The following is a 14,945-nucleotide window of genomic DNA, read 5'->3' as shown; positions in this document are numbered from 1 at the left end:
GTGACAACCCCACACACCCCGGCATTTACGTGCCTGTTTCTTGTCATATACTTGTTTATTTTCGCATTTTTAAAAGCTGCAGATTTGCTGTCATCGAACAAGTCAAATGCAGCCTCGTTTTAAATTTTGGCCTAGCACTCATTAATGTCAACTTCTTCTTGTGTTTTGAATGGTGTCTCATGTTGATACTCTACATGACATTGAAAGCAAATGGTAAGGTCTCAAGTTCAAAAATAAGATAAAGTTATTTATTAACTTTTCTGGTAGTAAGTTAGCCCGCCAAGAAACTGTGAAGGTGATGTCTCTTGCCCTTATGAAGGATGCAAGGCAAACCAGATATATAAAAATATCAATGGATTGTAAACTGATAACAAGAAAAAACAGCTTTTTTGATTGACATGAACGGCTTACAAGATAATCAGGATTCATGAAATAAATGGTCTAAAAACGGTCAATTTAATGCCAATTGAATGTAGGCCATTGATTTACACAGAAACTAGGCTGGAAAACTTCATATGCTTGCTGCTACGATTGATTTGAGCTCACACCTCGAACTTGCTGTGACCCAAATATCCATGAAGTCATGTATATTATAATGTGTTGCTAAATTATAATGTGAATATGGGCATTGTTGCTTGCAGCTCTTATGCTTCCACTGGCAGGTCGAAGTGGCTAAGTTGGTGGCACTGATACACCTGCAAAATGATACATGTTTTGCAACCTTGCACCAAAACATCAAAAACTGTCAAAGACATGATAGACAACCAGACTGGAAACTTTGTTTCATGCACAGCTGAAAATTTGAGACAGTGCATCTAGAATCGTACACTCTTAGTTGTTTTTAGAGTTTATATGCAGCCAATGCAGAAGTGTGTGCAGGCAATATATTATAGGCATGCAACAAAGTTTTCAGTCTGGGACAACAAAGGATATGTGATTTTAACTGGTCACATGAAGGAATCATGTGACAGATTTTTGTGGAGATACAATTGGTAAATATTTATAAATGGCCCTGGCCTCTGACCAAAGTATTGTTTTATCTCTCTCTATTGCTTCTAATCCACATTGCAAATGTCTTCAATGAAACTATTGAAGAATTACAACACAGATTGAATATAAACAAAAAAATATACAAATAATTTATTTCTTAAAATATAGAACAAAAAGTCAATGAATGAAATATGAATGGTTGCAATTACAAGTTTGATTATTTTGTGCTGTCCTGCAATCTTTGGTGGATTAAATTTATTTAGCTGATAATTACCAATTGTTATCAACTCATTCAGCTGATAATTACAAATTTATTTGTCACAATTTTTTTCTTTCCTCTTTCTGTCACAGATGAAATGGAAAATTCAGTTTATGAGTTTATTTCTATACAGGCAATCAAAGTCAGTGAAAAGTCGGAAGCACAAAACTGTACAACATTTGAATACAACAAATGTTAAGAAGAAATTGACTGTGATTTTTTTCATTACAACTAACCATAAGTATGCATCCTGTGATGGAATGTGTCCTTGGTGGGCTTAGTACTAGCTGTGCTTGTTTCTTTTCCAATCCCCTGGAAGTTATTAAGACACGTATGCAGCTTCAAGGTGAGCTGCAAGGCAGAGGCACATACAAGGTGCATTACCGGAATGTCTTTCATGCATTTTACACAGTAGGAAAAGTTGATGGTCTAGCTGCACTGCAAAAGGGCCTTGTCCCAGGCTTGTACTACCAGGTGGTCATGAATGGTCTTCGGCTTGGTTGCTACCAGATTATGACTAATGCAGGACTGACAAAGAATCCTGATGGTTCATTGAATTATATACACTGCATATTAGCTGGGGCAACCTCTGGATGTATTGGTGCATTCTTTGGAAGTCCAATGTACATGGTGAGTAGAGACATTTTCAACCATATCAGATTGAAGCCAAATTGATTTTCATCCAAAAAATGTTTTGATTTGCTTGTTTGACAATGCCAGCTACCTTGGTGTACTTAGGATATGGCTTTATATGTTTGATGTGTGTACATGGTCCAAATAGGCAACAATGTAGCGTGAGGCTAAGAAGAATCATGAAGAAAAGGAAAACTACATTCACACTACAGAAACCTTATTTATTATCTAATTTCTTTTTTACTCTGAATCTGTATAAAAAAATGAAATTGAGCAGCAGTTCAAGGAGTTTGACAATGAAAATTTGTGGATTGGAATCTACGAAAACTATCAAAAAGCACACAAAGGCATAAAATGGACTAGAGTGCCTAAAATGTTCTTTGATATAATGACTTAGCATATCCAAAATTCTTCATCCAACATTTGGTGTGAGGATGGCTCAATGGTTGGGATTGCTGTCTACAGTTCCAAAGATTTGAGGTTCAAGTCCTTCCTATGACTAAACTTTTGAGTGAGGGGAATCCTCCATGCTCTGCTATTCCATTAAATGAACCATTGATCAATTTGAGAGGAGAGACCAGGGGACCTCTTGATAAACAAAGCTTCTTGCTTTTCCAAAACTTCCTTTTTAACTAGATAACTGCCAAATGAAAATGCAAATTATCCCAAAAGGTCAAATTGAAAAGCCTTCATAAGCATTTGCTGGAGAGCTGAATATTTTTGTTCAAATTTGGAAATATATATAGGACAAGATCCACATATTTTTTTGCCCAGTATCCAAAAAGCAACAGCTCAATGGAAGTAAGGCATGCAAAGGATTTTGCCAATTTTATCTTATGAGTTTTCTCTACATGTATGCCCTATTTTTATGTTTTCTTGGAGGCCTTTGCTCTGCCAGTATCAGGTTTGCCAAAAAGAAAGTATCCTTTAGGTTGGTTTTACTTAGTCAAGTTCTCATGGGAGTATGGGAATATCATTGAAATGCAATGGCATCATTTTTTATACCCAGTGTTGCTATGCTTGTGCTAGGGTGCTTTTAAGCATGATATCGAATGGTCTAATGTAAACAATATATAAAGACATTCCTTAAGATTTTCATAGACAGAAACAAATAAAGTGTTTCTCCTGTCCCTGCCAATGAGGGAAAACGGTCAAATTCTTTGTAAACCATTAAAAGGAAGCATGGCCTGAATGTGAAATATTTTTGGTTATCTTTATCACAGTAGTCAGACATGTAACTGGCATTTTTCTACATTCTTTTTCTCTTGTTATCAAGTATTCTTTTTTTAATCCAAGCGAGAATGTACGTTGGAGGGTCTCTCAGTTTTACAGCTATGTAGGAATTCTGGAAAAAACACACATTGTGATAAATAATTCACGCAAGCTAACACTGAAAACAACCGTTTCAATCTATGTTATCTTGCTAAAGACCAAACCAAACGCCAAATGAATTCAGACATCCACAGCTGCATTAGATAATACCTTCTTGGCTTCTTTTGCAAACTTTTCCTCATTTAGCAGTTTGAAGATTTCGATAAAAATTCTTAAAATAGCTAAAAAAAATATTGCAATAGACTTGGGTTATCAAGACAATTCAAACATTTAATAGATGCCATTCTGCCATTCTAGTTTAATGCCATTAATACAAAATAATTTTCGAAGCCTGTGACAAAAACTCTTTATGAATTTATTCTGTATGTGCTCCATTTTGAGATGGTTGTTTTCATTTTTATTTTATTCTTATTGTGTTTGATTTCTTCAAGGCCCCTTTTTTGCAAATAATGTAGGGTAGTTTTGAATCAGAAATTTTTTTAGTGTTTTATTATTGCTACATCTATTTTTATAAGATTTTTAACTGCAGGCTTTGCGTAAATTTGATGATCTTGTTTATTTAAACAAGCTGGATTGTGTATATTTATATATCTCTTAAAAACATTTTTTCTAAAGTTTTGCATAGATTAAACATGCATATTTTTTATTGTTTGTGCCTTATGCTGAAATTATTTAGTGGTTTGATTCCTAGGTTATTGAAATGCTTATTTGCGTCTAGTTTTTAAGAAAGCTTAAAGCTTTGAAAAGGATATTGTTTCGCAATATAAAAGTTATATACGTTTTTCGTGGCCTTTTTCAACTTTCTACTAAATATTTCTTTTACATTTTCTATCCAGATGAAAACACAACTACAAGCAGAAGCAAGTAATACAATTGCCGTTGGAACACAGCATCACCACAAAGGTTTCTTAAATGCATTACGCACAGTTGTAGCGAAGCATGGAATTCTGGGATTGTGGCGTGGTGTAACGGGTGCCATGCCAAGGGTTACAATAGGGTCTGCAGCGCAGTTATCTTCGTTTTCGAAAGCAAAAGAAGAGATTGTTAACCGTAAGATTTTCAAAGAGAACAGCATTTTCATTCCATTGTCAGCAAGCATGATTGGCAGCTTATTCGTTGTTGTTGCCATGACTCCGTTTGATGTTGTAAGCACACGACTGTACAACCAAGCTGTTACTGCCGATGGGCGTGGTCTTTTGTATTCTGGTTTCATCGATTGCCTTTATAAGATTTTTAGAAACGAAGGTTTGATTGGGTTTTATAAAGGAATTGGAGCATCATATTTCAGGCTAGGACCTCATACAATTCTAAGTCTTGTATTTTGGGATAAGCTGCGTAGCTTCTATATTTCAAATTTTTAAAAAGAGAGCTGATATCAATATTTTTAATCAGAATTGTAATATGATTGTGTAATTAATCAATAAGGCATATTTTGTAATAATTTATGTTGTCTCTATTTTCCAACGATAAGTTGAAAAGCCAAAAGTTGAATTGTGAAAGTTCATTGTAATAAGAATCAAGATAGTCTTCCTTTATATATTCATATTATCTAGACCTAGATAAATTTCGAAAACAGCAAACAAGGCACGATAGGTTTTCAGATCTAGCTGTGCTTAACAATGTTTTGAGAAACGTGTTTTTGGAACTTTCGAAACTGAATGAATGGAAATTTTTAAACTTTTATATGAAATATATGAAATGTAAAATAATGCCTCTTCTGGTAATGTGTGAAAAACGAAATTTGCTCGTACTATTATGCAATCCAAACTCTATTGATATTTTTATTGTAAGTTGTGTTTTGAACATTTACCTCAGGCGTCGTTTTTTGTTTATGTTGCGCCATTTTGACGTATCTATCTGGGTCATGTTACAATATATATTTTGGTATTTATTGCTTCACATTTCAACCAAAAGAGATCAACCAAAACGAATGAAATTGATAATGTCGTGCCCCATGTTAGATGCACATTGCTGCTTCTGGCTTCAGTGCTCTCACAATTTCGAAGATGTTGTGAGCTTTGATTTACTGTCAATCATTAAGTAGGCCCGGGAATTTTTCAATTTTTTAACGGCGCTCGCTCGAAGTGGGTGCTAATTTGATGACCGTAAGTATTTATAAAAGTTGGAATAGAATGCAGGAGACCATGAGACCCAATGTCTCGATTTTCTCCTTCTACCAAAGAGATTTAAATTTTACAAAGGATTGCAAAGGAAGACTCAACATGGGGTTTGAAGAGAAGTGTTTTTTTAAAACTGTTTTTCCAAATCTTTTTTCTATGCCTTCCCTACTTACAGATCGTACAAGATACATTTTTAAACTAGCAGAATCTTCCTGCTGTTATACAGTTTGTCCTTTTGTTTAATCTTTCTATCAAAAACACTTTCACCTCCTGTTTCAATCTGTAACCTTTGCGCATATCGTTCCTTGCAGGCAGTGCTTGCTACGTGCCATGTCTTTGGGTGAACGCAGTAGTATCCCTAAGCTGTCAATATAGGGTCTTCCTTTAATGAAAGAATCTCAAATAATTGGTTAGTTTTTTGTTGAATAACAAGCATATTCCTTATTTTCATAAGCAATGTTGATGTTTATATCAGAGCCTTTGCAAATTGCAAGAATGTCTTTTCAAATGCCTTGATTTTCATTCTCATCTCATCATTCTTTGATGATAGCAGAATCTTCCGTTCAGTCATGACTGACGTCGAGCTGGATCCATGGTTGAACGAATCTTGTCTCAAACCTTTTCAAAGCCGAAAACGGGCGCTCTGCAGAAGGGAGGCTTATAGGTGAAGAAATTGTAATTGCATAAGCTCGGCACAATGCTTAATATGCATCAAGAAGATGGTAATTTTGAAATGCAAAAGCATCGATGAACGAGGACATTTTTTCGACATACTTTTGTGTTGGCACTGTCCTTTCTGGTTAATGGGACTGAAAAATTGTCTGTTTAAGCCTTGAGCAAGCGCTCTCGAAATTTTACCAGACAACGCTCGACGATTTGTCGAGTCGAATGGACTTTCTATTGTATTAGGTCCTGTGGAGCTTTGTAGAGAGCGTTAGGCCACCTTCTCGATTTTCTTCTCGACCGTTACGAATTATCGCACGTGCATTTTGCTACATACAAAGTTTGCCCGCCAAAGCTGATTGTATTAGTGATCCCCTCAGATTTCCCTCATCAGGTTTGCTTATATTTTGAAATGGAAAGCTGCAGCTATTTCGATTGCATTTTTGATTAAAATTTAGATCGCAATGTCTATAAACAAGGTCCGATTGAAAGCAACGATAAGAATAAATTCGAAATGATCTTGACCATGAAGCCAAGAAATTTAAATCATGTTTCAAACAGAAAAAGAAACTGGGCGTAAACAGGCAAGAGGCAAGAATGATAATGTCCACCGTGTCAAGATGTGATTGCCTGATATACTTGTAACACCATGCAGGATATACCTGCTTAAGAAATTCTGAAATAAAAGGTAGGTATGATGCCAGCCTTGCTTAGGAATTTATGACTATATTTTCACCAATATGAAAAATCTTCGTATGACTAACATTGGTGTTGTTTATCAGATTCATAATCAGAAAAAACGGAATTGGTTGGCTTTTTATAAAAAAATCTGTAACAAGACAGGCAACCGAGGCGATAGTTCCATTTATAAAAAGTCGAACGTCGTGTCGAGTAAAAGATCACGAGCATTTGGCCACCTGAACGATCTCTAAATCGCACGACGTTGGTCTACACTGCCGTCCGGAAAGTCGAGAACGTTTGATCCAGGCTTTAGTCACTTTTGCATTCCTCTGTCATTATGACGCCCCCTCTATATCTCTTGCTTGGGGTTGTAGTCCCGCCCCCCTGCCACTCCGCCCTGCTACTTATGCCTGCGCAAAAACGATGTATTGATTTTGTTTTTATTTTGCAAAAAAAGTGCAGTGGTCTTATGGCAAGAAATCGGTGGTTCATACGTAAGTCTTCTTACTGTTGTTGTTAATCAAATGCTTTAACATCATTTCGTCTTGTGCAGTTTCCCAAACGCAGATCAAAGGCTATTGAATATTTGAACAAGAGAAGGCGAAAGGCAGTCCTAGAAGTCCAAATTTGGATTAGTGAGCAAATAGCTTTCGACAATACTGCGATTTATTTGACATAAGCTTTGCCATCTTCAATGTTTTTCAATTTTGCGGAAAGAAATTCGATTCGCATTGCACCTTTACAAAGAAATTTCATGTTGCATGAAGGTTAGATAAAACTATCGTAAACACCACTTTGAAGTTTCCAGTTGAAGCGGTAAACAAATAACTTTCAGGCTACAAGTTTTCGTTGGAATGATCCGTTCGATGTACAATCCACTTTGTCCCGATTTTGTTTTTTAGTTCCACTTACTCTTGAAGATTTAGCGGTTTTTCAGCGTTATGTCAAGATAATTCTTAATTTTAGTTAGAGCACTTTCGAAAAAACAAGCAATTTTTAAGCCGTGTTAAGCCAAGCAACTTTTAAGCCTGCCTCTGACAATCAGCGCATCATGATAAAACCATATGATAAAACATAAAATCTGTCCGCATTGGCTTACCTCTTCGAGCTTATTTGTTGAGATTTTCTTCCTCATTCTATTCATTTAGAAATATTGCTGAAAACCTTTTGTTACCATTTCTAATTTGTGAAAGTGACGGCTAATTATTTTCAAAATCTTTCAATCTTTCTAATAGAGTTTTGAATATCCAAAAAAAGCTGCGTAGATGCGCCTACGATGCAGACCATCTTAGAATGGCCGTCGTTCGAAATTATGTAAGTTATATATGGAATTTTCTAACAAGAATCACATTAATTGCATTAATTCAAGCGAAGAATTCAAAATCATGTTAGAAATTAGCAGAAGAGAATGGATCCCAAAAGACCCTTTTGCTTTGCTCCTATGTCGATTGAAGTAACATAGACTTCACTGTGTAAGGAAGTCTGATAGTAATAGTTATGCCATGACAACCCCTGCATGAATAACACGTAAGAAAACAAAGTTGAAAACACAGCTACAAAAAATAAGGAATTTCCTTAGTAATTACTGATATTTCTCATCAGACAAGCTTTTTCTGGTTGGGGATAGTTTGCTAAAAACTGGAAGCTTTCATGCTCCTCTGCCATAATTTCCACTTTACGATGCTATATATTTGCATTGTTGCAACCAGCAGTAGGTTCATCATTTATTTCCTCTCAGTTTTCTTTCTTTGCTGTCGATTATTTTCCATTTTCACATTCCTTTTCGGTAACATAATTAGCAAAATTTGAAACCTTACAATTGATAATTTGTAACTCATCAAAAATTTGGCAAATTTTCCTACTAGAATTGTTTTTGTTTCTTCACAAATGAATGCAATCTATTTCTTTATGGAATGGAAATTTGCTGCAGCATAAATTGAAAATGTTCGATGAAGGGTTGTGCTACCCTGCCCTGTAAACCTGGAATAATGTTCAACTTTAAATTTACTAATTCATTTATTAATTATCTTAATTTTCGTTCATTGTTATTCAACATATAACACGCTATACTACTTTGATTATCTGTCTGGCACTTTACTCAAAAGATCTAAAATATTTCCACCTGCTCGTTATGTGTCTTTTCTTCTTTGTTACCTCGCTTTACTCGAATATTTGTCATTTTTTGCAACATGTTCACTCCGCTTAACTGGTCTCTTCTACCAAAGAAGATTCATGCAAAGGTTCTTTTCACTGCTCAATATTCGACTCTGTCTAATACCTGGTTTGGTATGGTCTGGTCTGGTATACCTAAGTTTACCTGGTCTGGTATACCTGGGGGGGGGGGGGTCTGGTATACCTGGTCTTGTATACCTAAGTCTGTTGATTTTATAAACTGCAGATCAGTCATTCTCTGAAACTGACAAGCAATAACCCGAATGAGGAAATCTACTGGACAGAAATTTCTTACCTAACGAGGTGTCAAAATCTTGATTTATTGATATTGAAACAAAATTGGCATTCTCATTACATTACTTCAAGCGAGGCTGAAAATCTACGCGGACTTGTAGCGATAATTGTACTGTTCTCTTTGCTAATTCCTTTTCTTTTGTCTATTGTTAAGATTGATTCATAGAAACATCTATTAGAAGAAAGTTAGAAAAAGCGAACTCCTAAGAATGTCAAAAGAGTATAAAAATCGAATAATGGCTGAAAGTAAGCAGGAATAAATTTACAGATGCAGATCGAGAATAAAGCGGGAGAGAGGGCGGTAATGTGGCCTATGATTATGTGCGAAGAATGATTGTGTGCGAAGAACGAGTAAACAGTGTGGTGGGTAGAGGGGAACGCATAAATGTATATATGGATATATGTAAATATATATAGACGCTTTTCCGAAACTTTTTGGATATGCAAGGCATGCTCGTTTTCCTGTGATTAGAGTGCCGATTTCTATTGCTTACGCCCACGAAATGATGATGAATCAACGTCGTTAGCAAGCCAACGTTTCTAAAAGCTAGTGTCTCAATCGCTCTCTCTGGCATTTGTTATTTAAGATACGGATACAGTGGCAAAAAAATTTTGATTGGTAGAAAAGTCTTGATATTGTCAATTTTTTCATTGTTTGTCTTCACATATAAGGGCCTGTGGTCCTACCTTAAAGATACCTCCACATGCACTCTAATTACTGACAATCCAGAATGAAATCTAAATGCATCCAGGTCATCCTGTTAATAAAACGAAAATAAAGCCACATTACGAAACCTTTTTGGGTTTGACTTCAAAAAGCAAAAGCTCTGCAAAAGACTTTCACACCTAAGTTATCTAATAGCTTAATAGTCTGAGCTTTACTTACTTCCGATACTTTTAGTCAGGGGTCTGGAACTCTGCCTTGCTTTGCAAGACATCAGCTTCTCGAGCTGGAGGGTTTTGTCCGATTGCCATGAGACATGGACTATGCCTGAGGCAAATACAAAGCAGGTAGAGAAGTCATATAAACTGGCAACAGCTGTTTTGCTTGATGTGAGGCCTTCTTTCTATTGACTCTAGACGAACATGTCAGTGAAGAAATTCACCGCATCTCTTATATGTAGCAACAAATAAACGAATTTCTTGTGTATGAAGAAAATTTACTTATATCGACGTATTCATAACTGTCTTCAACAGCATCTAAAGAGTACCAGTATTCTTTGTACACAGCGGCAGGATACCGACCCTTTCTTTTTTTGATCAATATGCAGCCGCAAACTGATCACACAGCTGCCAAAATGAGAACATAGGTATCCTGTGGCTGTGTACAAAGAATGCTGGTACTCTGTTGATGCTTTGTAGGTAGTTTCATAGCATCCGCTACACCCATGGGTAGTTATACTTTATACTTTAGTTGCTTTATGGAATGGAAACCGTTATAAAGCTTTCAATATTAACTGATGCGACGATCTTCGAGGGCAGAAACGCCGAGCCGCGAAATTTAGTTGTTTGTTGCGAAAAAGATAGTTATTCTTTGCTTACTTGCTTTTTGAATTTGAAATTCTATAACTGGAAATTGTGGTGTCATTACGTTGCAAAGTATTAGTTTAGGTGACACGACTTGTAAGATCTTTTCAGTCGCGAAGAGGCACGTTGGAGCGCTAGAGTTCGTGCTGAGGTATCTTCATGGTAAGAGCACAGGGCTCTGATATGCGAAAAACAACAATAGTAAAATTGACAATAGCAATACACTTCTACGAATCAAAACTTTTGTTGCCGTAAATGCTTCTTTGCATCGTTGACTTTGTAATGACGTTGAGTCAACATCATTTCATGGCTGCAAGCAATGGAAATCGGTACCCTAATTACAGGGAAACGAGCATGCCTTGCATAGCAAAAAATTTATGTAAAAGCGTCTATATATATGTATATATATATAATAAAATAGAATATAGACTAGAAATGAGACATGTTCTCTGTTACTCCGAGTTTCGTGCTTGCGCACTCATCAGACAGACTATAATCTGTCTGATGGATTATAGTCTGTCTGATGAGTGCGCAAGCACGAAACTCGAAGTAACAGAGAACATGTCTCATTTCTAGTCTATATTCTATTTTATTATATCTATTGCTCTGTGCTTTTGCACATCGAGCACTGTCACGTCAGAATAGACAACGCAATCTGGAACATGTATATAGGTATATGTATGCGTTCCCCGCGACCCACTACATAATGTACTCAATTCTTCGTACACAAAAAGAAACTGCTTCAGTTACACGAATGAAGGTCCTTTGTTTTGCTGCAGACGGATTCCAAAATACGTCAATAAAAAAAACAAGCTTGTTTGCCCACAAGCCTAATGAGTTTAAAATTGCCACCGAATTACGTTTTGCACATCCCCCAATAAATAAGTTAAAGTTAGTCTATTGAAACGCTGCTGTGGATTAAAAAATGTTACTATTCAATCAACCTTTCTATGTTATCTTCCTTCTGTATCTTGATAACTTTAACAAATTGAATAGAGTCTACTTTCCAATTTCTTTTTAAAAGATTCAAACTATAATTGATTTTATCATTCAGAAACTAGTGACCATTGGGAAAGGACTTTTGTCTACTTTGACACAAAAAGCTTAATCGGGGATTTCAAGCAAATAATATTTAGGGTCAGTTGAACATTCTTACAATTTAGAATCATTTTAAAGAAAAAAACACCTCAAAAATGGGCCTTGATAAAAACTCAGCCTACTTGTCACATCAAAGGATCCCATTCGGGCTATGAATTGTTATATATTAACTACTTGCTGGGAGTTTTTCAAACTCATCATGATAAGTCTGCGAAGATATATGACTGCTTTTGCTTTCATTAAGTAGAATAGTTTTAAAAGTTGCAAAGAACTGAAACATAGAAAAGTACAAGTATCTATTACTATGAAGTCGCTCATAGTTAGATATTAAGAGAAGGCTAGAAGATGGGGTGAAATGTCTTATAAATTGTACAACCGGTTTTATGACAAACGGGATTAAATGAGATTGGTTTCCTTAGTTAAAATTGTGTTGAAAAGTTATGTCTCTCCTTAACATGGAGAAAGTGTCATTTGCTTATGTAATGTCTTCCAATTACGAAGATTAGAGAATTGTGCATACCTCACCGTACGTCAAATATTAAGCTAGGTGCAAGCTTGATTGTACAAGCTTATTGGAAATATTGCAAAATTTGCAGGAGAACTCATCAAATGAATGGATGTCTAAACTTTATATGAAGTGAAATAATTCGATATGTTTTGCTTATTTTCAAATCTGTTTATAGTGACTTCAAGTTGTTGTTGCTTATAAACCGTCTTTGAATGTGTACTTTAGATAATTGTAAAAAACTTAAACTTGTCCAGAATAACTTGATTTGAGAATATGAGCTTTTTTTTGTCCGCAAAGCCCCCTTTTCTAGTTTGTTCTACAATGTTTCTTTGTTCTTTATGTATATAATCAAGTTACTTCGCAACGACGCTGTTTAGCTACGAAGCTCGAAAAATCTTTGAAGAAATAATCCAATCAAAATTATAAGAACCGCCAGCTCCGACGTGACACTTATTTATTACATATTAACATCACAGGGTGACGCGATACCTCAAAATTAATTGAAGCAGGCAAAAATAAACAAGGTTTTAGAAAGATTTGTACTGCTTTGAAAATAGATTTTTTTCCTGTCCAATGAAAAACTGGAAATTATGTTTGAACGTATATGACAAGTTTCTGCAGCTGAAAATCAGAGTGAATGGCTTTTTAACAATAAAACACCTTGTGAGGTGTAACTCTATATGAGGTGTAACTCTTGTGTGATTTACTTGTGGCAATGGAATCATCACTTTAAACTCCACAGCAAAAGGTAACAAAATCCAGCTGTTTCATAGGAGGACTTTAATTCGAGATTTGATTTTTACCATGATCTTTTCTTGCCCAATTTTCGTATTTTAGTAAATTTTGTTTCCTTATAGACAATGATATTCACATGATAATAAGCTCCATTTCCTTCCTCCTCCGTATTTCCCACTGCACAACCATTCTGCTTCATCATGTTTAAACCGGAACTACAACTAAATTAAGTATTTAAATCAGTGTCTGAAGAGAATTTAACCTATTAAATCAAAATACAACAACCTGGAGCTAGAGATTTTCTTTAAGTGAGCACAAAAACTGCATCAATTGATTCTCTAACTTTGCAAGCGTGTTTCCTGTGAAAAGAATATACTAAAAGTTTCGTTCTGGAAGTGTAACCTCGATGTTTGAAAGTACATGTTTAAATGCCTAGTTGTAGTGCACGTCAAAGAGTAATGAAATTCATACACTTTCTATTAGGTCTATTTTCAAGGCTTTCATCTCTATAGTTCAATCTCATCAATTTTATTCATGAAAAATGCTTCATCATCGACCTTAATAGGAAGGATCTAATAGTAGTTTCATGCTGGTCTTGTAGTGGCTTCAAGCAAAGGGCTAGAATCAGGGAAGAGTTATAGGTTCGTTGTCCCAAGCTTGATCATTTCAATACGACTTTTTTAGAAATAACTCTGTATTGTTGAAACAGATCTGTATTTATCACATCGGATTCAATTGTATTTTTAAAAGTGTCCTACTAAGACAAAAAAGGCAGCTTTCTTCTATCCCTCTTTTCTCACCTCCGGCTGGGCTCAGAAACTCTTATTATGTCGCTTAATTAGCACAGAAATCAGCAAGTTGCTAGAAACAATGTGCTCCCCGATGACGAAGCTCAAACATTAATCCGGGAATCTACAATCGTTCTTTTCAAAACGAGAATCCTTCGGGCGACGTACTTCACTATTGCCGCATGCAGCTGTGAATCTGAACCGGCATGATTTCTCTCACCTTCTGTCAAGAATATATCTTCAGAATGATACTTATCCGACTACTCACTGCGCTGTTCACCTGTTTGGACGCGATTTCAACCCAATCATTTTGAATAAATGACATGACAGGACGTATAGAAATTTCATCTTTTTAGCATTATTTATTGATAAATCAATTGCCAGCTGCCTTGTTGTACCTGCGTTTCTGCTTTCCCAATAAGACAAAACCTTCTGTGTAGGGCCATAGTTCACCTCTATGTTAGCTTTGTTGCCTTTGGTCCCATGAATTTTTCTTTGATTGAAATTGGATGAAATGAGAACAGATAAGAATAGTCAATATAGAATTACAGTTATTTCAGAAATTGTGCAGAACAAATTGCATCTGAATTTGTATCTAGATCTCTATCAATCAATTTTGAACCAAATGTCTTGAGGAATAGTTAGTTAATCGAAAGGCTATTTTCAAGAACTGTTTATGTGTATGCATCCTGCCTTATAACTGTGCGCGTTAACAGATTATTATGAAAATACTAAGTAAAAAGTCTTTTAATTACGCTCAAAAAAGAAGTAAATTAATTAAGGTTCAATCATACTCTTAATTTAGACAATTGAAATCATCGAACCTTATCCATCATATCTCAATGCTGAGATAATCTATCACAAAAAATAGTCAAAAGACTTTTTGCAACAAAGAAGCTTGCACAAATATACAGTAGGTAGGCTGATACAATTAAACTTGATAAGCAAGCTTTCTTTAATTAGCTGTCAATTGAATCATGTTGTTAACATTATCCTGTTCTTTCGTTGTTAATTGTTAAATTAAATTGAATTAAAAGTTAAAAAAATATTTTTCTTGAATAATTGCGTCGTCTAATTCGATTGTTTATCTTAGGTCACGGGCAGCAACCTGTTGCATTCCGTCTCAATACTCTCTTGTCATTTCC

The 14,945-nt window shown here is 35.5% G+C and overlaps 1 protein-coding gene across 3 annotated transcripts; it reads left to right on the top strand.

Moving 5' to 3' along the window:
* Positions 1-105: 105 nt before the first annotated feature.
* LOC135688215 (solute carrier family 25 member 35) lies at positions 106-7,798 on the top strand. Of its 3 annotated transcripts, none has more exons than XM_065204960.2 (3): positions 106-213; positions 1,383-1,879; positions 4,051-7,798. In XM_065204960.2, exons 2-3 carry the CDS (start codon positions 1,493-1,495, stop codon positions 4,573-4,575), a joined length of 912 nt encoding a protein of 303 aa, XP_065061032.2. In that variant the 5' UTR covers positions 106-213; positions 1,383-1,492; the 3' UTR covers positions 4,576-7,798. The 3 variants fall into 3 exon arrangements, with proteins under 3 accessions (XP_065061032.2, XP_088971793.1, XP_088971792.1); XM_089115667.1 differs by lacking the exon at positions 106-213 and adding an exon at positions 220-585; XM_089115666.1 differs by lacking the exon at positions 106-213 and adding an exon at positions 603-992.
* The last annotated feature ends 7,147 nt before the right edge of the window (positions 7,799-14,945 follow it).

The sequence above is a fragment of the Rhopilema esculentum genome, unplaced genomic scaffold, assembly GCF_057945365.1.
Source record: "Rhopilema esculentum isolate cy_ngs unplaced genomic scaffold, ASM5794536v1 HiC_scaffold_36, whole genome shotgun sequence".
Lineage (NCBI taxonomy): Eukaryota > Metazoa > Cnidaria > Scyphozoa > Rhizostomeae > Rhizostomatidae > Rhopilema > Rhopilema esculentum.
Note: the sequence above shows the minus strand (reverse complement) of the source record. Positions and strands in the feature narration are given on the sequence as shown.

Excerpts from the sequence above, each read along its gene's own strand:
- LOC135688215 (XM_065204960.2), top strand. The coding sequence starts at position 1,493 with ATGCATCCTGTGATGGAATGTGTCCTTGGTGGGCTTAGTACTAGCTGT. Across the intron at positions 1,880-4,050 it reads TTGGAAGTCCAATGTACATG|ATGAAAACACAACTACAAGC; the intron begins GTGAGTAGAGAC and ends TTTTCTATCCAG.